Below are 24505 nucleotides of genomic sequence, written 5' to 3' on the forward strand. Positions count from 1 at the left end.
ACGCAAACTGACTTTTCCCCGTTTCGGAAACTAGTGAATTTAAGAGCTAAAGGTATAAGTCTAGGTAGAAATGCAGAAATAACTCTTCAAGTAATGTTGATCCAAGGGAGGAAACCGAAGGTGATCAGTGAGCTGCGCAAGGCTGGGAGGGGAGCTAGTCACCAATGTGCCCTCGACTGGAATCGAGAGTGAAGGCCTGGGCAGAGATAATAGTGGGAGTGCGCAATCCCGGAACTGTGTCCCTTGAAGAAACATTCGAGATCACACAGAGACCAGGTTGTAAAGTATACAGATTTTTGGGTGCTGGTCTTGATTCTTTCTTACCCATGGGAGGCTGCATGGGTAAGGAGACCCATGTGGACGGAAGAGGTGACGTTAAGAACGGGCAAAATGGCCCTAATTCCACGGCAAGTTTGAAAGAAATTACGCCCGAGGTAAATGTTACCGGAGTTCAACCCGATCAAGAGGGCAGATACGTTCCAGAACCGCCAAGCTCACCGCCAAGTGCTGTAAAGCCCCTTTACGTTGCTCTCTACGACTATGATGCACGAACAGAGGAAGATTTGAGCTTCGAAAAGGGTGAGGTTCTTGAAGTATACCCCGAGACTTTAAGAAACGATTGGTGGAAAGCTCGGTCTCGAGATACTGGCCGCGAAGGCTTCATTCCAAGCAACTATGTGGCTGAGGTCCAATCTTTGGATGCAGAAGAGTAAGTCAATTCTACATCCTATACTTTTTTTTTATTACAAGACTATTTTATGTAATTAAAAAGAGAGATAGAGAGGCACGAACACGCGAAAGTCAAAGTTATGTGGTTTGGAATGTGTTCTCTGTTTAGACTGACCAAGAGGTCACCTAAATAGCTTACTTTTTTGGAATTCATGTTGAAGCTTGAATTTGCTCAGTCTTTTGCCCTTTTTATTTCAATTTTAATTGGCAGTTCGTTGATTCAGTTCTGCTTTAAAGGATATTTCTGTCAAACTTACAGTAACTGAAGGTTAAAAAGTGAAAGAAAGTATAACGTTACATATTTATGATTCATCAAGTAATGGGGTCTCAATGATCAAACACCCGGAAATTGTTGTTGCTTTAGTTGCCTCGACTTGTTCTTCCTTGAAACAATGCTTTATTTTTGGACTGTTTCTCTCGCGAGATCTTTAAGCGATTCAAAAGAACTGTCTGCAAAACATATTTGTTACACAAAAGAGGAAAATTATCTCTAATTGTCCATATGCTTTGGAATATTAACTAACATACTTGTGAAAACAAATTGTTCTCTTGATGAGGTTGAGTAGAACTTAGGTAGCTATGGATGTGCACAGAAGGCCCAGTAAAATTGCCTGAAATGAGTATAAAAGACATCCTAAAGAAAATTGTTTAAACAAAGCAAGGATTAACACAAGATGGATCATCACCTACTGGCATTTCAGCATCCAGTCTTTCTTCCTGATACTTATGCAAATTTCCACTTGGTTGTCAAGGGATTCACATGTACAGTAACTGCACAATAATATTATTGACCTTGTTGAGACTGTGCACAAGAAGTATTTTACGTATCATTTACATAAACTAGGTTTTAACAGTCATGCTAAAGTTAAAATGCTAAGCACTGAGTACTTCTTTCCATTATTAAGGATAGTCAACTGATAATCACCTATTAAATTCTTTACCATTATATAAAATTTTTTGGTTCTATCTCAGGCAAGACCGTGTGAGACTGATTCCAAATAGTTCTTGTGCAAGAACAGATTCTACCATCCCCAACTTACAAGCAGTCAACATATAATTAGTCCCATATTAGTCTGTTAGCAGACTAACTTGAACAAATCAGCTCTTTCTACCAGTTAATCATGCACAGAAAGCATGAAAGCGACCAGAGACCAAATTCATTGTTGTAAACATAACCATACTTGTTCAGCTGCTTCCAAGTCTGACTGGTATACTGGTGGTGTCCTCCAGGGAAGTGGCCTAAATGGGACTGCAGTACTTAGCAATTTTTCCAAACTGAATTTACCCTGAGTTTACCTGCTTTTTGTACAATCATTCAAAAATCAGGGAAGAAGTGGATACCGTAGGTGGTTACAGAAAGTAATTTACGTTGTTCTCATTCAATTTCCCTTTCTTCTTTTATTGCGTAGTTGGTATTTTGGTGACATAAAGCGACCAGAAGCAGAAAAGTTATTGAAGACACCACCCAATGAACATGGAGCATTCTTGGTGCGTGACAGTGACAAGGGGGGTTATGCCTTGTCTGTGAAGGATGGTGACATGGTGAAGCATTACAAAATTCGCACCACCGAGACTGGCAATTTCTTTATCGCTCACAACAATCCCCTCACCTCATTGTCGGATTTGATTCAGCATTATACTAGAACTGCAGATGGATTGTGCGATATTCTTAAAAAAGCATGTGTCAAGGTGAGTGGCTCTTAAGATAAGCTTATTAATTCCTTTCATGTGTAATTTCTATCGGTAGTATAAAGTTAAAGGGACGTTTTCAAGGCTCGGCACATGTGCAAGCTCCAATGTTAACCGTTCAGTTTCATTGTGTATAAAACAATCGAAAGCCTGCAAATGACTCTTGCAGGAAATTTGCCTTTGAAAATTTCACAGTCAGAAGTGAAAACCGGACAATAAAGGACATAAAGAGGAGATTTCTCATTAGAGTTCCTTTCATATGTTCCTACTCCATGCGTAACACACATTTTCATTTTTCTGTTAACAAGATGAATATCAGAAATCACAGACCTTTAATTTCGTGAAAGCAATTGCAAAATGATAGCCTTTGAGTAACTGCAGGGCTACACAAAGGCTAGCATAATGACTGGTGTCCAGATTTTACGTAAGATAAAACAGAGTTAGATGGAAAATGGCAAATTTAGAATTGAACATTGAATTTGTTACTTGGCCCGATGCTTTTATTCTAGACCAGACGAGTGAGGTATCATTATTCTACTCGCATCTGATTGGGTTAATTATACACAGTGGAATTGGGTGGTTACGTCTCAGCTTGCACATGCGCTGAACTGTGCAACCATCCCTCTGGATACTTTGACTTACCTCTAGACAGTGTTTAAGTTTGAAAATTATCGAAAATATACACGTCTCATTTTGTAATTTTTGGCCAACCACTATTGAAAGTTAATCTTTACCAATTTTTTGTTTATACTCCAAGTAGAGTTTAAATCAATATTGTCTTCTGTAAATGATTTTTGTCATTTGCTATCTCCTTGTAAAATTGAATCCTACAGGGAAGCCAAGATCTCAGTGGCCAAAAAACTTTGCACAATTATAGCAAGATTTTCTGTTTATTTGATGTTTTGTGTGACATGTTTTTAAATCATCTGTCATTGTACGGCCTTAAGAAGAAGCAAACTCCTGCTATAAATGTAGCTATGTGTTCAAGAAATAGTCAGATTGACTTTTTTTATTATAATATTATGCCTTTTCAGACTGAAAAACCCCAGACCATAGGCCTATCACATAACACTGTAGATGAATGGGAAATACAACGTGATTCACTCAGGCTTATTCAGCGTCTTGGATCCGGCAATTTTGGTGAGGTTTGGGAGGGAGTTTGGAATGACACCACCCCTGTGGCTATCAAAACATTGAAGCCTGGCACAATGAATCCCACAGCATTCCTGGAAGAGGCTGAGCTCATGAAGAAGTTGATTCATGACAAACTGGTACAACTTTATGCAATTTGCTCCAGAGAGGAGCCAATTTACATTGTGACAGAGCTGATGCCAAATGGAAGCTTACTTGAATATCTCCGTGGTGACGAAGGACGCCAGAAGAAGATGGACGATCTGATTGATATGGCTGCCCAAATTGCTGCAGGCATGGCATTTCTAGAAAAACACAGCTATGTCCACAGAGATTTGGCAGCAAGAAACATCCTGGTTGGACATCGTAACAGTGTTAAAGTTGCAGATTTTGGTCTGTCACGGGCCATTGATGAGGATATCTATGAAGCCCATGAAGGAGCAAAATTCCCTATAAAATGGACTGCTCCAGAAGCATGCCTTAAGAACCAGTTTTCCATCAAGTCTGATGTGTGGTCTTTTGGAATCCTGTTGACAGAATTGGTGACCTACGGCCGAGTACCCTACGCTGGGATGAATAATAGACAGGTAAACAGAGTAAACGTGCCTGACCATGATTCAATAATGTATTTATCATATAACTGGGGTGCAAAGAGAGTTAATTACATTTACAGCCTTTCCTTTAGAAAAGGTAGTTCTAAACCCTGTTAATTTGTCTTCAGTGTACCACACAAACTAGGGGATATTAGACAAGAGAAGGAATCCCTTTGTCCCTCTGGGCAGGTCTTTCTTTAATCTGAAGATTACGAACACCTTGCGTGTTGATCATTATTTGTAACAAATTAGACTAGAGCCGCAGAAAAATAGCATTTTCCAGCTAAACATCAAGACAGAGTGAAACTACATTTTGATTGTTTATGGTTTAGGTTGTTGAAGATGTTGAGCGTGGCTACAGAATGCCAAAACCAAACCTGTGCCCTGACAAGTTGTACGAGATAATGATGGACTGTTGGAAAAAGGAGCCTCAGGAACGGCCCACATTTGAAACCCTTCAATGGCAACTGGAGGATTTCTACCTGGCAGATTCAAAGCAATACAAAGAACTGGATAAATAGTGTTTCTTGGCTTGGTAAAAAGGTGATAACATGGCTTGTCAGTTAAAGTTTTGCACCATTAGAAAAGTGTATGTAAGTGTATAAATTATATTATTATCATTTGCTAAGAAATTTATTTGCAGTTAAACAGTACCAGGTTGAGTTAACTATTAAGTTTGAACATACATGAACCAAGCTGTTTAATCATTTTTTGTCTGCTTTGTTTGATGTGTGGGCCTGTTAACAGATCATTAATCAACATGGATAAATAGGTTACATAATTATTAATTATTTTGAGTTAATAACAATTTTTATATTTTTCAGTCACTCAAAAAAGTAATCAACCCTTTAATTAGTTATCAAGATAAATTTAATTAGGAATCTCAATAACAAAGCAATAATAATTATTAAAGGAATTAGCAAGCTTTCTGAAGTTTAGGTTATAAGGTATGTCCATGCATACCTTAGGTTAAGCTTAGGTCCATCCATTCCTTAGGTTAAGCTGCAAGTTTATTTTGAACTGGTAATATTGAAATTAGATTACAGTAACAAGACAATATTTGAAACTTTAGGTTGTTATGCAAATCATTGTGGTGACAACCTTGGTTGATTTGTTCTAACAGGTTAGTAAATAATTTTAAAATCACGAAAAAGTAGTTGCCTTTTTTCTTATTTGAGTAAGAAAAGGGTAGAAAATTTAATTAGGTTGAATCTTTGATGGAGTACACTTGGATCAATTGCCCAAATGTCACAGTTAAAATGTTTAAAGTTAACAATGAAACACATAATACATTGAGAATATTGAATGAATGGTTGACAAAATTGCAAAATTAATGTAGTAGGGACAAATTTACCCTGGCATTTTGATACTAAAACGAAAATAGAAAATAGTAAATCAAAATCGTTTTAGATTGTGTTGATCATACTGGAAAGTTACCTTTGGTGACAATTTATTTCTTTGGATAATTTTAACTTCAGACATTTACCTCAGAACAATGATACCATGAAGTTTTGTAATTCAGTTGCACAAAGAAAAAGGATTGTCTAGATGTAGTTTGTTTGTTGCGCATATAGTTTAGTATGTAATTCAATCGCTTACAATCAAATATGTGAATAACACATGTTTAAACCACAGTATGTTATTTCATAATTTGTAAAGAATATGCATGTTAAGTGGTTAACTCTAATGTGACTGGTTGCATGATTTCGTTTTTGCTGCTAAGCTAGCATTGGTGCTCTGATAACTGGTAAGTGCCAAAATAGTAGCATGTAATGTATTTTATCTGGGCCCAGGGGCAGATCCAGGATTTTTCGTAGGAGGGGTGCACCACTAAGGAATAGCGTAACTGACTGGTGAGGTGCACAAATTTTAAAACGAATAGGCATTGGTGCTCTGATAACTGGTAAGTGCCAAAATAATAGCAGGTAATGTATTTTATCTGGGCCCAGGGGTGGATCCAGGATTTTTCTTAGGAGGGGTACACCACTAAGGAATAGCATAACTGACTGGTGAGGTGTACAAATTTTAAAACCAAATACGGAGAAGAGGGTTTTATCTCAAGGGGGGTGCAGCCTCTGTACTCTCCCCCTAGATCCACCCCTGGGGCCTATTTCAAACTTCACTAAGTTTGTTTTCTGCTAGGAATAACAAACTATTTATCAAGTGAAATGTTCTTATGCAACACCAAATTTTGCCATTATATTGTATGAAATTTCCGTGAGACAGATATGTAGACCTGTTGTAGACATGGTGACGTTGTGGCTGAAAGGGTTAAGAAAAACTGCAACGTGGGTACATGTACAAATTAGAATTATAATATCTATCCTTTTTATGGTAAAAATCTAACATGGGGGAATTCAAGGGGGTTAACAAGAGTAGTCTACTACCATGTTGTTAAGCATGAGTAAATAGCTAACTTTTCTTGTCATATCAGTCTTCTTTTACATGTAACCTACAACAGTTATTAACAATTACATGTCAATATTGCAAATTAACAGACTGGCAGAAATAGCTTAACTACTTCTGGTTAAGACAAGCATGTCTCTCTCAGTCTCTCCTCTGCAGAGGTTTTTTCTGTGCTGTCTTGAACGTGTGGGCTGGCAGTCTGGAGGGTGAGGAGAGTGGAAGGAAAGCATACAGGGAATGATGGGAATGGTTTTACCTGCCTCCTGTCAATCCTGCATGGCTTCCTTCTCCTTTTTCTCCCCTCCCCCTGCCCCCTAATCCTGCAACCCAACCTCTGCAGGGGAGACAGCAAGCATTTTGAAAGGTATCACTTTAGCTTGGTACCATGTGGATGTTGATTACATCATGTGTTACTTCGCAACAATGTAACAGGTACTGTCAATCAAGATGATGTAAATCAAAATTAATATTGTTACCTTCGATAGTATATGATAGTATAATCCAAGCCTTAATCATTAGTAGATGTTACAATCCATGTTGGATTGGAAAGGTCAGTTTCTGACTTCTTTGTTTGATTAAATGATTTTGGGGGTTAACAGAATTTAGTAAATCGGTAGTTAAACACAGTGGCCCACCTAAATAAATAGCCGCAATCTAAGCTGTTGAGTTGGCATGTTTCTCCCCACTAACAGATGCTTAAATCCAAGCATGACTTTCTTTTTGTTTCGAGTGCAAAACAATGTTGTTTCATTTTTGTGTTTTTTTCTGTCAGCCAAAAAATTAGTTTTGATTCGTAGTAATGTACTAAGGTCATTGTACTCATGAAGAATAATTATTGTGTTCGGTCTCACCTGAAATAACATTTGATTTTGTCCCTACACATCTAAAATTGAAAACCAGAGTACAAGGCAGCAACAAGAATAAACCATTGATGTCTGGATTCTGAAATTGGCCACTGAATTAAGAAAGTTGATCAGAAATGCCTGGATTTGATAAATATTAATGGCAACTTACCTTTCAGACATTTGAGAATTTCTAATTACAAATTAAAAGTTTTACGCAGCATGATGTTCCCAATCCTTATTCCACTGTTAGTAGTATTTGCATTTTTCTCTCCATTTCTCATTTCTACCTGTAGCACACCCGATGATTGATGAATTCAGATTTGTCACACATTTTGGAAGAAAATATGTAATTAGCTCCTTGTTTTGCCAAACAGATGTTGCTTGGGTTTAAGTGTCCAACTTGACAGCTCTAGATAAGGTTACCAACTTATTTCTGGAAAAATGAAGAGTATAAGAAGTCAAAAATCACTTAATAAACACAAATGGAAGATAGTGACTTTTGTCTTCATCTGTTTTCTTCATTCCGTAGAATAAATGATATTTAAATTTGAATAACAATACTTATACATCCCAAGCCTCACATTCATGTGAAAAATCATTTGTCTAGAAACACTAATTACAAGGCTAAGGATGTATAAAGTATTGTTATTCAAATTTAGGAACCATTTATGCAAAGCGTCTGTGCTGTGAAACACGTTCAAGGTATCTACACTTCCAGAAAGGGCTTAAAACTATGAAATAATGTTTTATATTTACTCAGTTTTTTATCATTCCAAGCAAATCCTTCGGAGTTTTGCAAAGAAAACATTGCTCCGTCTTGATGTGGATGGAATTTTTTTTTTGGCAATTTTAGTGCAGCAATGTTAAATCGCTAAGGCTACCCTTAGTTATTCATTGTTTACATAATACATAGTTTTGTAGTGACCTATATATACTTTGAAAATTAATATTTCTGTTAGTTTATTTTTATATCGATTTGTAAATAAAAGAGTCTTTAATAGTTGCATTGTTAGAGTTGGATTTTATTTGGAATACCTGCTTATTAAATGTTACTAGTTTCAACTCGTACTTTCTTTTCATCTGTCATGATAACTCTCATTCTCTTCAATAAGGCAGCATCTACATTATGACGAAATTTGAAAACGCAGCTTCATTTCTAGTTTGTCCAACCATCCACACCAATCCATCAGGAAAATGGAGCTTTTCAAAAATGCTCTCTAAAGTGGAGGAATTTGAAAACATTGGGTTTTGAAAAGCTCTGAAAATGGAGGTGATTGTTGCGTTTTTAAATTTCTTCGGCATAGTTTACTAGACAGAAACATTTGATGCGTTTTCAGAGTGAAATCTTCATTTTCAAATTCTTCCGGTGTAGTGCTAAGTTGCTTTGTTAGGAGCCCATCTGTGAAGTTGATCGCGCAGCATGCTGGATACACACACAAGTGATAACTCAAGTAAGAATTGCCAGAAATTTAACAAAACTGCAAAAAACTAAGAACCTTAGTTTTGGAGGACAGCATATTGAACCGACAGAAAACATATAGGGGACATCATAAAATTTGTTCAAAGAATTGAGATAAATGGGAGAATGCTGAGAATTTTCAAGGATGATCTTTACATTTTAGGAATGACCGTCACTGGTTGATCAGCTTCTGTTAAAATGGACACCACTTGCACGTTGGTATTGCATCTTAACCAGGGCTGTCACTAAGGTTTGAGTCACCTGTAGCCTTGTTCTCCACACCTGTAGCAAACTTGTTACTTTGTGGGTGAATTCTATCAACAGACAATTTCACCCATAGTATCAAGGAAAAATCAAGCATATTCAGCAGTAAGAGGTGTTATGCATTACAGCCCTTAATGGCAGCCCTGCCTAGCTGACACATTTGTACTTGAGAAGAAACTGGGACTGGCTAACTGCAAGCTAGAGTTCAAGACAACCACATGTATCCTCCAGACATGATTCATCCTTTAGCAGAAGTATCATTGCCATTGCCATAATGAGAGGTAAGCCATAAATATTTTATCAGTTCTGTATTCCTAATGTTCACAATAAGAAAGCATCCTCATGAGTTCCGACACCAAGTTGAAATCTCATCCTGTTCAGCCAATATGGGCAATGTCTTGTGTCTTGAATTATTCAAACAGGCATGGGTTGGTCGACAGCAGTGTAAAGTCCTCTGACAGACCTCTTTCTTGGTTTGTAAATATAAATTGCCATCCCAACAAACAATATAAAAAGTCCAACACTGATTCCTAGAGTCAAATCTGAAATTGAAAAAAGCTTTGTTAAAGTAATTCATAAGAACTGGGCCAAAAAGGGTGCTATAATTGCAAGTAAAGATCTGGATACAAGTTTGGCTGCAGCCATTGTACACTCCTAACACACAACGAGGAAGATTATGTGATGAGCCCAAAGAGCATCTGTGTAGGCTACAGCCAGTGTAGTTCTGATTTAAATTTCCCTGGTTGGGGTAGGGGGTGGTGGGGCTGGGGTGCTCACAGGGTCAGTGCATTTAGAATTCCCCAGGGAGGAATTCAAGGGAAAAAATGATGGGCAGGTGATATTCTGTCAGTGTGACATATTTCTCCTTTCCAACACTTAAAATGCTGGGAGTTTCTCTCTGCTGAAAGTGAATTCAGGAAACACAACCCAATCTGTTGAATAAACCACTGAATGCACTGGTCAAACTAAACTTTTCTAAACACAGTTTGACCAAAACCTGTGCACATGAGCTCAGCCAATTACCCAAGGAGAAGCAGCCATGGACAGTCAGTTGTTTCATCCTGGTCAGGACTCATCAGTATGGCATATCTAAGTGTAAGGGTTTCAGAAAAAATCAACCCCACCATTGGAGTTGTGGCTGGGACTGTGGAATAGTCACAGTAATTCTTATGTGTGTACATAGACCACATCAGTCAATAGGCCATTTCCAAGTAACCTTGTGCCTCTGTTTCAAAACGAGTCCATGCAAAATCTTCCACATCAAAATGAGTTTGTTTTGCATGAAAATGAACCTGAGGGGCAAACACATTTTCATATGAATGGTTTCACCAGAAGACTCATTTCAACACAGAGTCACAAAAATGGCTTATTAACCAATTGTGCAGTTCCAGAAAATATCCATACTCCTCTCACAAGAGGGATTGAAATTTCCTGGGGGTGGTGGGATTCTGTAAGACCAAAATATTTAAAGAAATGTATGAAGCCTAACTGGAATTTCCAGTGGTGGGGGATCCTAGAAAAATCCCTTCCACAGGAGAGGTGTGGATACTCTCTGGAGCTACACATTGTTGTTTAGTAGAGGAGGTGGGGTTAAATGAACCCATCATTAAACACCCTCAAACTATATACCCAAGTGATATGATAATTAAGCTCCCAAATATTCTTCAACTCTTTAATTTTACCCCCCCCCCCCCAACCCAAAAAAAAGCCCCATGTCAGACATCAAATATTTACTCCACATATACCTGACAAAAAAAGTCAAATATACACTAAAATGGCCAATTCCTCCCCCAGCAGTCCTCACTCCATAAACCATGCGGCCATGATCAAGTCCCTTCACTCCCTCACCTTCACCAATCCCCCCCCCCCCCCCTTAACAGTGTCCTCCCACCCGTTTTTTTTTTTTTTTTCTCTCTCTCTCTCTCTCTCTCTCTCTCTTTCTTACGTACCCAGCTCTGCTCCGTTTCTTCCATGGTAATGTTTATTACTGCGAAAACTAGATACTCATGTCAACTTTGTCCAAAAGAAATAAAATAAAAAGAAGCTGAGCCGGGCGACTCAAAAGAGAAACTCTCCGAGAAATCCAAAGGAAATTGCAATTTTGCTCACCAAGTTGAGGTTTTCCAACTACCGTGTTGCTATCTTTCGGTAAACCTGAATCACCAGCTGTTTCTCGATAGCAGAGAAAGCTTATTATTACCAGGAAAAACAAAGACATTCCGTTAAATGTCCCATGCATCCTCCCTTGCTTCGATCCAAGCGTTCCTTTTTGCAAGTATCGCATCATGTATGACAAACCAAACATCACATAGATCGAGAGGGAGGAGAGAGATTGGTGCGATTATACGGGATATCGATAGCTGAAGTTCACATCCGGGTACCAGTTGGAGTTGTTAAAGATGGCGGCTTCACTTCGTATATTGGCAAAAGGGAAGTTGTCAACCATGCAGCCTGCGTTGAGGGCAATTTTTTCCAGACCGTGCCCAGCTATTCTTTCTAGAGGACTCTCTTTAACAAGTGAGTTCGTCAGTGCCCCCTTTGTATCACGTCGCGTTAGCAGAGATCAGTGATTCGCTTCAATTTTGCCGGGTGTCACAAGCTTATACGATACTCATATTTACTAGAATGCTTTAAGCTTACTTAATATCCCTGTTACTAGCCATTTATGGGAAGTTTAAGTTATAATTTTACTCGTTTTAACTTTGTGTGGGTTTAATATCCAATCTGAAGGCTTGAATATTACAAAGTCCCAGGGAGCAGTGAAGACGTGATCATTGGCATGGCGTACCAAATTAATGGCAGAGCTTTATGTTCAAACGTACAAATTGTGTACACACCACCTCCATGAAAGAACAACATTTATAACATGCTTCATGAGATCATTAGTTCAATTGTGGCATGTAGGAAACAAAATTAAGATTAAGTATCTTCAAATGACCAGTTGGACATCAATCGTGGGTTACTGTCTTCATGTGACAGTACACAAGAAATAATACAAAAGGCAAAACAACACTCTACGGCTAATCAATGACTCCTCAACAAAGGAAATACTTTGGTTATTCCCTTGTGTACCATTGTAGAATGTATGGAAAGTCAAAACTTGATTGGTTATGGAAAAAAAAAGCAAACCCAGATTGCTTGATTTGTAGTATTATTGTCATCTCTTGTGTTTAATCAGGCAGACGACCCGCAGGAGGAGATACCATTCCAACTGATGCAGAACAAGCCACTGGTCTCGAGAAGATAGAGTACGATGCCATGGCTGCTGGAATTCAAGTATGTGTTATCTTGGAGCTTTAAATTTATATTAGGGCGTCCATAAAACATCCAGTTCCCATCTGTCTGTAAGCTTGTGCACAACCACACGCTGATGAGACACAGATGGTTCTTCAAAAGAGAGAAATTGTACGGTAGTCAATGAGAATTTTTTTGGAGGCAAGACTTTCCTCTATAACTTAATACTGTCAAACCTGTGTTAGGCGGACACCCGCAGGACCCTTGCTGATGTCCACTTAATACAGCAAGGTTGCCACTATCAGGGAAAATTAGATTTTATTCAAAGTCGGAGAAAAGTCAGAGAGTTTTGTACCAGGTCAGGGAATTTCTAAATCCCTGCTCAAAGTCAGGGAATTTCATCTTAAGGTTGCTGCAAATTATTTCATTAGATTTTTTTGTGTAGACAAGGCAATTTTGTTTTAAACATTATCTTAGCCATCCTTATTTTTGTTAATTCCTGGCCAGAATAATCATTCTGCACAGTCAGTGAAAGTTGCTTTACAGTCAGTGAAAAGTTGGGTAAAAGTCAGGATTTATTTTTTGTTCTGGTGGGTGGCAACCCTGTGTAACAGCATGTCTATTGAAAACAGGTTCCTTGAGAATTTGTGTTAAAAGGATCATATTAATATTTGTCAGTTTTGAAAGGCCTTTAAAGGGTCAAATAGCCTACTCGAGAATGGTTGATAACTCTGAAATGCCATTTTTCCATAAACAGTGTCAAGTTTAAGGTGTCTGTATCTGCTTAATAGAGGTGTCCATTGAATACAGGTATTCTTTTACAGTAAATGTAGGGGATAAAAATTGCACTTGTACTGCTGTCTGCTTAATAAAGGGTATCTGCTTAATATGGGGTCTGCTTAATACAAGTTTGACTGTATACACGTGACTGGAAAAGTTGCAGGAATAAAAATAAAGTTGTATTGACTGTTCACAAATTTTCCAAACAGCCTTGACATGTTGTTCTTATCACTGAATAAATGCTTTTTAGGATCCATTCAACATGCAGCCTCGTAGCGGGCCACCTGGTACCAAAGACAAACCTGTTGAAGTTTTGTCCATGTTTGATGAGCGAATTATTGGATGTGTTTGTAAGTACCTTCTAATTTGGTGTCATTAAGTCTTATTACAGTCAAAACTGGTTCAGCATGGGGCATTGTGAACTAATGGAGAACACATTGGACTGTGGATCAAGTGGTCTGGGTTTTAGCCCTGATGGGTGTGATTGTGTTCTGTACTTGGGGTACACTACCCGTCTCCACTGGGCAGCCTGACAGAATGCTGACCAGGGAGCAACCTGCAATAGACCAGCATCCCATCCAGAAGGAGTCTGAACACTCCCAGCCACATGCAACAAAACACACTCAAGTATTGAGATCTGTGAGTTCAGCCTAAAAGGCTTTACTCTCTGGTTAAGCATTCTTCCCTAGGGCAAAGCCATCAGTTTATTTTAGGAACTTTGACTTTGACTTCGCCAGTTCAAACTTGCATCCTCCAGTTAGATTATGACTCAACTCACATTTTGATATAGTTAAATGAAAATTTAACATAGTTTATGACCAGGAGCTAGTCTGGTCAGTAGCATTTTTTGTAGGCGTTTGATAGTGTCTTGGCCGTCTGTTAACGTTTGTTAAGTGTTTGGTGCGTTCTGTAGCATTTGCAGCAGTCATATGGTCGTGAGAGCCCTGGGGCTGACATTGTCCAGCGGTATTCTTGGTTAGTACGTGCGTTGTCGTTCCACGTGCTTGCAGTGTGTTCATTGCTCTGTTAGCGTGGCATTGTGGATTGAATTATAGTGGTTTAGTGGTTCTCGGCATTCCCACCCTACCCCCCCTCTCTTTTCAGCATTTTTTTTTTCCACTGAGCCATCTGGCTTGAGTGTGATGGGTGCCTGTAAGGGGCCCGGCACGGGGGGCTCATGGCTTGGTTGCAGGTTGGGCTGGCCAGTCGGGCGTTCTAGCACCTTGGGGATGTGACTGCGGTTGCAGCCCCCAGGCTTCGTAGGCACCTTCCCTCCACTAGTGACTTGGGCATTAATATGTTGTCTGGATTAATGCCTTGTTTCATATGGCAGACTTGTGAGAATAATTTGTAGAATATTTAACAGCTTTCTGATAGGTCTCTATAAATATCTTACACTACTACTGTACAGAGATTCATGTAGTGTTCTGACTGGTAATCCATCAGACTAATTGAAGGTTTGAAAAGTTTTGCCTTCCTGTGAAAACCAGTTGCCCTCCTACCAAAAATGTTAATAAAACCCTTGTAAAGATGGATGTTTGTTAACTTTACTTCTCTGCTTTCTTAATCCACAGGTGAACCAGATGCAACTATGATAGTGTGGAAGAAAATTTATTTGAACGAGCAAACACGATGCGATTGTGGGCATTGGTTTGTCCTAAAAAGAGGCAATCCTTTAAAAGTTGAGATTAATGACCCCGAGGACCATCATCACTAGTACTAGTACTAGAAGTTTCCTTTCTTAACTCAAAATTAACTTGATTATATTCAAGCAAGTAAAGTGTGTATTATGTGTTGTAATATGATGTTTTACAGGTTTTTGTCCTTGCATAAAAAGTGCTCAACTTCTTTCTGAGCTACAGTTATTTGACCACTAGGCAATGTGTCATTAAATGATGTTTTTGATTGCAGTTAAATAAAATTTTAAAGAATAATTTGTTGTGAAGGTGAACTAATCAACATGACACGAGCGTGGGACAAAGAAAAATTCTGAGTCCCAGACAGGAATCGGACCCATGACCTCCCGAACACCAGGCGGGCGCTCTTTCCACTGAGCTACGAGAACTCATGGAGAACAAGGTCATTTAACTGAGTTCATATATGATAGGTGTCCTGCATACTGTTAGGATCAACGCTATCGAATTCATTCAAAAACAAGATTTCACCTGTTGACAAAACTAACCCCAGTAGGCGGAACTTTTATCACAATTAAGCGTAGGTTTATGGCCTAGCTTACACTAGTCACTTGTAGCTCAGGAGACTCTATTAACAAACACAAAAGTTAAAAATAATATAGAGGCCACATGCAACTACATGTAAGCTTACACGTCTAACATGTACACTCCATGTCTGGCAAATCCTCACAACCTAGCCATGAGCCCCCATGTGGAAGGAAAAAACAGGCACCCGTCACACTCATAAAACAGTAGAAAGAGAGGAAGGAAAAAGCGGGGAGAATAACCAACAAAGGGAGTCCTCACACTCAAGAAAACGCTGACGCTCAAGAAAAATACCACTTACAACAAACCTTAAGGTTATTCCCCAGTATTGCATTGCGCATCCCTACTGCGCATAATTTTACGCGTGATTAGCGCGCGCGCATTAAAAAATGGCGGCTTTTTCTTTACAGCTGGACCTCGCCATAGAGGTAAATCGTCATTTTCTCGCAAACGAGTATGGTGACCTATCATTGTTTTCTTTTGTTTTGACTTGAGTAAGAAATTTCTCTGTGTAAAATAAATATGGACCAATTTTCAGTGTAGAACAAAAAGCAGTCGTTGGAAACGTGAATTTATCAAGCAATCGTGACTACAATCATGGTGCTCATAAGGATTTATATGGGTATAAACAAGGTGCTGTTGCTTTTAAACGAACATGGGGACCCCTCATTTTTATTTCAAAATTTAAGTTCCTATAATATAAACAATCAATAGGGAAAGTTTCACAAAAATCTCAGTGCAGGTTCTATTTCAGTGGAATGACCTTAAAGCACGCACTTTGGTCCAAGAGAACGTGTAATCTTGGCGGACGCGCATATCGTAACTCCACTGACCGCAAACATAAACTTGCATACCTATCGCTCCCGTGGGGAATACCACATATTTGTGAAACGGTCCCTACAGGCCCAGTTACTTATGTAAGATACCATTTGAAAGGTGTTGTTTGAGGAATACCATAAACCATACTAACAGCAGAGGAGGAGGATGTCACACCTTGAAATCCCTTAAATCGAAAAACTTTTAACCGAAAAACAACGTTGAAAAATATCTTACTCCTAAGGCTGTAAAAGTGTAAGAGGAAAACGTAGTAAAAATTACGTAGGGGTGATTAGTCAAGTCTCAGATAAGGCCAGAGAATGATATCATGTTTTCAAAAAGAAATCTCTCCAAGACTTTTTTGCTGTCTAGTTTGGTACAAATTAACCCTAGCCCTTGCCTAGATCCTAGGCCTCAATATTTCACCGCGGTCAATCGTTTTCGGGTCACGTGGTCCGGGACGAAAAGTGTGTTAGGGTTAGGGTACTAGGGTCACTCCGGGCCGTTCGTCTCGGATACGTCACCGAAATCAATTGACCGTGAAGGACTGGGAGAAAGCCGCGCAGGAACATACATTGAGCATGTAGTGGCATTTTGTGTCGCACTCTTGGGAGTGAGAGGGTTAACTGAATATCTGTACTACGTTGTAAATTCTCCTTCACCTAATTTCTTCTCATTTTACATACAAAATTGTGCTAGCCAGGGATGTAGCTAAGAAGCAGGCAATTCTACAAGCTGGAAGGGAGCAGTTCAACTTTTACAGACAAAATATTTTCGAAGTATTGTACCAGGGACCGTCCTGAATGCATGACGGGACGCACGGGGCTTCTACTGTAAGTACCGCAGAGAAATGGTAGGAAATTTTCCTAGCATTCCTTAAATACTCTCACTAGGGTTCTTCGTCTTGCGGCCAAGGAAGGCGTCATAATCTGTTTCAGTGACATGCCGATGATATTAAATAAAAAAAATAAACCAGAAAGGGCCGATGGAATATGAGACAAGCTTTACAACGACGCCGCGATATTAAGAGTGCTTTAAAAGTAAATAGTGCGTTCGAGTCATTCCCGATGCTTTCAAATGATCGCGGACTCCACCGACGCAAATAACTTGGAACAAAACAAGGTCATTATATATCGGATCACGTCTAAACACACGTGAAGAAAGACTTGGGCAGGAAAAAAACGTGAGCGGACGAAACCGGGGAATGCCGATAAATCAAGTAATCCCGCAATGATGAACGAATTACACAACATGAACCTTCCTCTGCTTCTCCCCCTAAACCAAATTCAGATCTACGAACTGAACTTAAAGATACCAAAGTGCCTACGAATGGATGTTGAGCACGGCGAGCAGACGTAAATGTGTTGTTTACCCAATGAAAGCCATCACAACAAACTCTGAGCTTGCATCGAGATGCTTGTCCCGGCGTAAAGGAGCGTTTGATTAATCAATCTAAAACAGATCTTAAGGAATAAAAACCCAGATGATCTGGAATACTTGTCTGAGTATGTCTTTGGCAGTGTGAGCCACATGCAGTATTATCATGCTCGGCAATTGAAGTTATTGTGTAGAAAATATCACACAATTACACAGCCGAGGACGAAAAAAGAAGCGCGAGGAGAAACTTAGTACATGGAGCTAAGATAAATTGTCAGTGCTTTAGGTGACCATGCACGGCTACCAATGGCTTGGCCAAAGGCTTGGCTAATGGCTCGTACACGCAACGAATCGTAAAAGTCCGTAAGTAACGACCTCCGAAAGAAGTGAGCCCACCCCATATCCCCTGAAAATAGAGGAACTAAGGTTCAAAAGTATAATTATTTTTCCAATCAATAACCTGAATAACGTACGATAAACTGATGACGATTCAACTAGGGTAGGTATAGCTAATTCCAGGAGGCGTCATGAAGCGCCCTGGTAAAACAAACCCCGCAAAATTTTCATCAAGTAACAAGAAGGTACAAACAGGACCTTTTCTTCGCCAAATCTACAGACGTGTATTTTACTTGTGGAAGTGTATCGATTTGGACAGTGCTTGGGTGACAGATTGTCGCCCCTATCAACTTTCTTTTTTTTCGTAAGTTCTCGCGCGTTTAGAGATGCTCCACACTCGCGTCTTAGATGCGGGAATCCTAAACTTTGCTTACCTCTCTTTTTAAAGATGTTAGTTTTAGCCCTCTTCCAAATTTCCAACGTGTATTTCACTTGTGGAAGTCTATCGATTTAAACAGTGCTTTACTTTTCCCTTGTCTTTTCTCGCGCGTTTAGCTATGCGGCACACTCAAACTTTTGCTGACGGGATCTTAAACTATGCTCACTGGGCTTTTAAAGGTGCTAGTATTGGCCCTCTCTTAAATTTACACATGTGTATTTTTTACTTGTGGGAGTCTTTCGATTTGGACAGAGCTTGGGTAAGAGATTCTCGCCCATATAAAATTTCTTTTCTCTCGTAAGTTCTCGCGCGTGTAGAGATGCGCCACACTCCCGTTTTTGGTGCGGTATGCTTAAGTATGCTTACGGGGCTCTTTAAAAATACTAGATTTGGCCCTCCCCGAAATCTACACACGTGTATTTCACTTGTGGAAGTCTGTCGCTTTGGAGAATGCCTGGGTTTAAACATTCTCGCCCATTTATATCTTTTTTACACTAGCGTGTTTTTGCGTATTTAGCGATGCGGCGCGTTTTTGATGTGGGGATCCCAAACTATGCTTACGGGGCTCTTTAAACATAGCCACGCAAGGCGTGCAAGAGTTATTTTCTTTGTGAAGTCTCGGAGATAGGAGCATTCATAGAGCTGTTTACAGTAATGATTTGGTTAATTCGACAAGTTATTTTGGTTGCGGTGTACAGCAAGAAAGAAACTGGGAATTTATGATGTACATACGATGTTACATCGGTAATGGTAAGATAGCTAAATAGTAAGCCATAAGATGTTTGACTGAACAAACTACAGTAATCTGACACGTCTCCAGATTAATATAGATACCATCTTATTTTTTTTCTTTGATTCGTTCTTTGATAAAACCCACACTGTGATTGGTATGACACGTGCACATGCATAACTCCCTCACTCGCCGATCACATAGCCCTTCCAACCCCCAAGAGAAATTTTGCTCAAAAATACTCAAGTTAAGAGACCTTTTCGCATTTTATACGAGTCGTAAGTTTACCCTTTTTACACAACACGACACAACAACACTACTTCACCGAAAATTTAAAGAAAGAGAAAAAAACCTCTCTGACACATTGAAAGTCTGCTTTAATTGCACTTTAACTTGGTGCCACGCAGTCTTCAAAGAACATTTGAGCAGTTTTGATACTTTTTACCTTTAAAAATATCGGACTGAAAAGAATGTCATAAAATGCCCATCTAATAAAAGTAAACTGCTACTGCAGAGACGTAACAACAGTCCAGAAATGAAAGTTTTTTTTTGTTTAATATCCTGGGAGCAAAGCCGATAACTTGTCAGCTCTAATTGAATTTACTCCCTTGTGGAAAACAAGATTGTCAAATTACCCTTTGTAACTAAAAAATAAAAATATCTCGTTATATTTGCATGCAGCAAGAACAAAACAATCGTCACCTGCACTTACTATTGTATACGTTAGAACTGTTTCAAATCTAAATAGTCTCGTCTCCTCTAAAACATGTCCTAAGAACTAGAAGCGACCATTCGTGACCTCTAATTGAATTTACTCCTTGTGGAAAGCAAAAGTATTCAGTTACCTTTGTAGCTAAAAATAAAAATATCTCGTTGCATTTTCATACTACGAACTCACGAACTGTTTCAAACCTCAAGGCTCATCTCGTTCGTAACTAAAATCCTCAGCCTAACCCACAGAAAATGTCGAAGTAAGCCCAATATATGAATACTTCTTCCTCTTTTATAGAAGAATAAATATGGCCGTTCTCAACGGTATCAGGATCAGATCTCCTCACATACTATTTACCTTCACAACAAGAAATTTGATTGGCTGTTTATAGTAGATCCAATTTGATTGGTGTGACATACATACATCTCTCACTCAATCACCCATTGACCCGTAACATACCCGACGCGCCGACTAAGAGGTATTTTTTTACAAAAAAATAACTCAAAAATGCTAGTTTTGGCCGTCCACCAAATCTACACAAACGTATTTCACTTGTGGAAGTCTATCGATTTGGACAGTGCTTAGGTTGGAGATTCTCGCCCATATCAACTTTGTTTTCCCTCGTAAGTTCTCGCGCGTTTAGAGCTGCGCCACACTCGCGTTTTTGGTGTCGGGATCTCAAACTATGCTTACTGGATTTTTTAAAGATGCTAGATTTGGCCCTTTCTCAAATCTTCACACGTGTATTTCACTTATGCGAGTCTATTGATTTGGACAGTGTTGGGGTTGGAGATTCTCGCCCATAGCAACTTTCTTTTCTCTCGTAATTTCTCGCGCGTTTAGAGATGCAGGAGTACCCAACGACACTTTAACTGGAAATTTAATATGTGACTTCCCAAGCACTGATTCTGTGCTCCCACGTCAATTACCATTAATAATTAACTTTCCTGGGAAAAAAATATCCGCTCTTCACTGCTAGCAAGATCGACTTTATTTCATAAAACTCCCAGCCAGACATAATGAAAATTTTGAATACCGAGCTAGAAAAATGGCAATTAGCCAAGTAGCCAGCCAGCAGTAAAGGGTAACATTGTAAATGCCAGCAAGGCAATTATTGGCGAAAAAATGTTCTGGCCAGCGTTTTGACCTAGATTAAAAACAAACGCATTGTTTAGGACCTTTATTCAACAGCCTATTGTCTGTTGACTATTATTAGAGATAAATTAGCAATATGTGGTTATTTTTGCCGCTATGAGCAAAATCTACACTATGATTATGTTATCACTTAAAAACAATACAACTTACCATTTATGTCTTAAGCGGATCGGACAAGGTGTCTCCCAGCACGTTGTTTTCCGATACTTCAGATGCCTTCCAGGTTCAGCATACGTAGCAGCAATTAGCAAGGAGTGACAGGCCTGCACAACTTCTAACAATGGAAACTTTTGTACCATGTAATATATGACCCCTTTATAGTTTTGCTCTTACGAGTATGTCTTTTAGGGATTTACCTCTTTTATACGATATTAGTGGTGGCTCTTTGAAAATTTGCCGTAGAGAAGGCTGATTTTGTATCAAGTGCCATTTTCCCATTAAAACATTTTTGAGGTTGGGCACTGATGGTTGCTATTGTGTTACAAAAGGCAAGAGTTCTTTCCGGCTTTCATGTTTTTGTCTTAGCCCCGATTCCCTTTCTGTGAATTTAATATCTGAAAGGAGTGTTTCCATCAGATTTTTTGGATAACCTCTAGCAAGGAGACGTGATTTGAATTTGTAAATGTTCTCTTCAAATGTTGCTCTTGAAGAGTTAGTTCGTAAGAGTCTTAGAGCTTCGCCCTTCACGAATCCCTTTTGACACCCGGTGGGTGGCTAGAGGAAAAATGAGTGTATTGAAAGGTTTCAGTTGGCTTAAAGTGTGTTTTAATATCCAGGATGGATTGATCTCTAAATCGTTTGCCTTTGTATACAACTGTATCCAGAAATGTAGTTTCAGTATTTGAAATTTCAGCTGTAAATTTGATTGTAGGGTGATGTGAGTTTGCTTGTTCGATGAACTTGTCTATATCAGGTTGGCTGACATCCCACAAAGAAAAAATATCGTCAATATATCGTTTCCAGATTGTGGGTTTTGCGACGCTATTGCTAAGAATCTCTGTTTCGATATTGGCCATAAAAATATTTGCAAAAGCAACGGCCATTTTAGTACCCATGGCGGTACCGTGGATTTGTAGATAATTCCTACCGTTGAATTGGAAAGAATTTTCTTTCAGTATCAGGCTTAGCATTTCTTTGAGATATTGTGTGGGGATAGGAGGGTTATTTCTGTGAAAGTTTTCGTATGCTCTGCATACTGTAGTTATACCCTCTTCTTGTGGTATATTAGTATATAGACTTGTTACGTCCATTGATACAAGGAATGTTTGTTTATTCACTTTCGTCTTTTCAATGAAATTAATAAAATCTGTAGTGTCTTTTAGATAAGACGCTTGTGATATGGAAATATGCTGAAGTAATGTGTCAACAAATGCTGATATTCGTTCTGTAGGCCCACTGCAGCCTGAGATAATTGGTCTTAGTAGGAATTAGCAAGGAGTGACAGGCCTGCACAACTTCTAACAATGGAAACTTTTGTACCATGTAATATATGACCCCTTTATAGTTTTGCTCTTACGAGTATGTCTTTTAGGGATTTACCTCTAAATTATATTATGAAAAAATCCACTTAACCACCTCTACAAAAACACAACTTAGAGCTTGAGAGCATATAGGATCGAAAATACAGCAAACTGATTGACTGGCAAGGACCAATCAGAATGCGCCTTTTTCGATCCCAACTTCAAAATGCTGTGGCTATATAAACCCAAACTGCCAAAAAGTCCCTTGGTGGATCAGAATTGAGTTAAACACTCTACTGTTCCACTTACAAATAGTTGAAAATAGCAACTGACGAGAATCGTGAAGATTCGAAACCGCGGTCTTGCTTAAAACCACAAATTGCTTGCTGTTCTGGCTGAAATTTCAAATACTGAAACTACATTTCTGGATACAGTTGTATACAAAGGCAAACGATTTAGAGATCAATCCATCCTGGATATAAAAACACACTTTAAGCCAACTGAAACCTTTCAATACACTCATTTTTCCTCTAGCCACCCACCGGGTGTCAAAAAGGGATTCGTGAAGGGCGAAGCTCTAAGACTCTTACGAACTAACTCTTCAAGAGCAACATTTGAAGAGAACATTTACAAATTCAAATCACGTCTCCTTGCTAGAGGTTATCCAAAAAATCTGATGGAAACACTCCTTTCAGATATTAAATTCACAGAAAGGGAATCGGGGCTAAGACAAAAACATGAAAGCCGGAAAGAACTCTTGCCTTTTGTAACACAATATCAACCATCAGTGCCCAACCTCAAAAATGTTTTAATGGGAAAATGGCACTTGATACAAAATCAGCCTTCTCTACGGCAAATTTTCAAAGAGCCACCACTAATATCGTATAAAAGAGGTAAATCCCTAAAAGACATACTCGTAAGAGCAAAACTATAAAGGGGTCATATATTACATGGTACAAAAGTTTCCATTGTTAGAAGTTGTGTAGGCCTGTCACTCCTTGCTAATTCCTACTGAGGTCACGGGTTCGACTCCCGTTGAAGCCCTGATTTTTTCAGGCTTCGTCTTTCCAATTGCTTAAATTGGAAAATTAACTGCGATGATCATTCTTCACTTTCATCTACAACCGCAGTTCATATATGAATTATTTCATATAAACTTCACATCGTTTCACTCCTCACGGGAAGATATGAACTCAATTAATTGACCTCGCTCCCAATGTGTGGCTTCATAGCTCAGTTGGTAGAGCATCGCACCGGTATCGCGGAGGTCACGGGTTCGAATCCCGTTGAAGCCCTGATTTTTTCAGGCTTCGTCTTTCCAATTGCTTAAATTGGAAAATTAACTGCGATGATCATTCTTCACTTTCACATTTACGTCTGCTCGCCGTGCTCAACATCCATTCGTAGGCACTTTGGTATCTTTAAGTTCAGTTCGTAGATCTGAATTTGGTTTAGGGGGAGAAGCAGAGGAAGGTTCATGTTGTGTAATTCGTTCATCATTGCGGGATTACTTGATTTATCGGCATTCCCCGGTTTCGTCCGCTCACGTTTTTTTCCTGCCCAAGTCTTTCTTCACGTGTGTTTAGACGTGATCCGATATATAATGACCTTGTTTTGTTGCAGATTATTGGCGTCGGTGGAGTCCGCCATCATTTGAAAACATCGGGAATGACTCGAACGCACTATTTACTTTTAAAGCACTATTAATATCGTGACTTCACTCTAAAGTTTGTGTCATATTCCATCGGTCCTTTCTGGTTTATTTAATATCATCGGCATGTCACTGAAACAGATTATGACGCCTTCCCTGGCCGCAAGACGAAGAACCCTAGTGAGGGTATGTAAGGAATGCTAGGAAAATTTCCTACCATTTCTCTGCGGTACTTACAGTAGAAGCCCCGTGCGTCCCGTCATGATCTGGCTCGGTTTTCTTGTAGTTCATGGCTAAATTTTAGGAAAGAGTTAGTTTGGACGTCAAAGTTTTATTCGTTTTATTTATTTATTTATTTATTTATTTATTTGTTTAGTTATTTATTTATTTTTCAGTCAGCTCTTTTCTTTTCCTTCTTTGCTTTTTTTTTTCTCTTTTTAAAGCGTCATACCGGAGTAAATGCTAAGTAGCCCTCGAGAA

The 24505-nt window shown here is 39.1% G+C and overlaps 2 protein-coding genes, 1 long non-coding RNA gene and 1 pseudogene across 3 annotated transcripts; 2 read left to right on the plus strand and 2 right to left on the minus strand.

Annotated features, from left to right (window-relative positions):
• The first annotated feature begins 77 nt into the window (after positions 1 to 77).
• LOC110052002 (tyrosine-protein kinase Src42A-like) lies at positions 78 to 8399 on the plus strand. The gene is made up of 4 exons (XM_020758121.2): positions 78 to 709; positions 2139 to 2418; positions 3453 to 4136; positions 4475 to 8399. The coding sequence occupies exons 1-4, from the start codon at positions 165 to 167 to the stop codon at positions 4661 to 4663; spliced, it is 1698 nt and encodes a 565-aa protein (XP_020613780.1). The 5' UTR covers positions 78 to 164; the 3' UTR covers positions 4664 to 8399.
• On the minus strand, positions 8395 to 11428 carry LOC149097731 (uncharacterized). Its single transcript, XR_016204375.1, has 2 exons — positions 11226 to 11428; positions 8395 to 9658 (listed from the first exon to the last, which is right to left on the minus strand). It is a non-coding gene; the product is annotated as an uncharacterized LOC149097731 (long non-coding RNA).
• Positions 11429 to 11472: 44 nt separating this feature from the next.
• Positions 11473 to 15064, plus strand: LOC110052001 (cytochrome c oxidase subunit 5B, mitochondrial-like). The gene is made up of 4 exons (XM_089280489.1): positions 11473 to 11633; positions 12295 to 12392; positions 13381 to 13480; positions 14705 to 15064. The coding sequence occupies exons 1-4, from the start codon at positions 11516 to 11518 to the stop codon at positions 14845 to 14847; spliced, it is 459 nt and encodes a 152-aa protein (XP_089136615.1). The 5' UTR covers positions 11473 to 11515; the 3' UTR covers positions 14848 to 15064.
• Positions 15065 to 21066: 6002 nt separating this feature from the next.
• On the minus strand, positions 21067 to 22251 carry LOC149097732 (uncharacterized; annotated as a pseudogene).
• Positions 22252 to 24505: the final 2254 nt, after the last annotated feature.

This window comes from Orbicella faveolata, unplaced genomic scaffold, assembly GCF_042242905.1.
Source record: "Orbicella faveolata isolate gen_17 unplaced genomic scaffold, um_ofav_v1 contig_47, whole genome shotgun sequence".
Taxonomy (NCBI): domain Eukaryota; kingdom Metazoa; phylum Cnidaria; class Anthozoa; order Scleractinia; family Merulinidae; genus Orbicella; species Orbicella faveolata.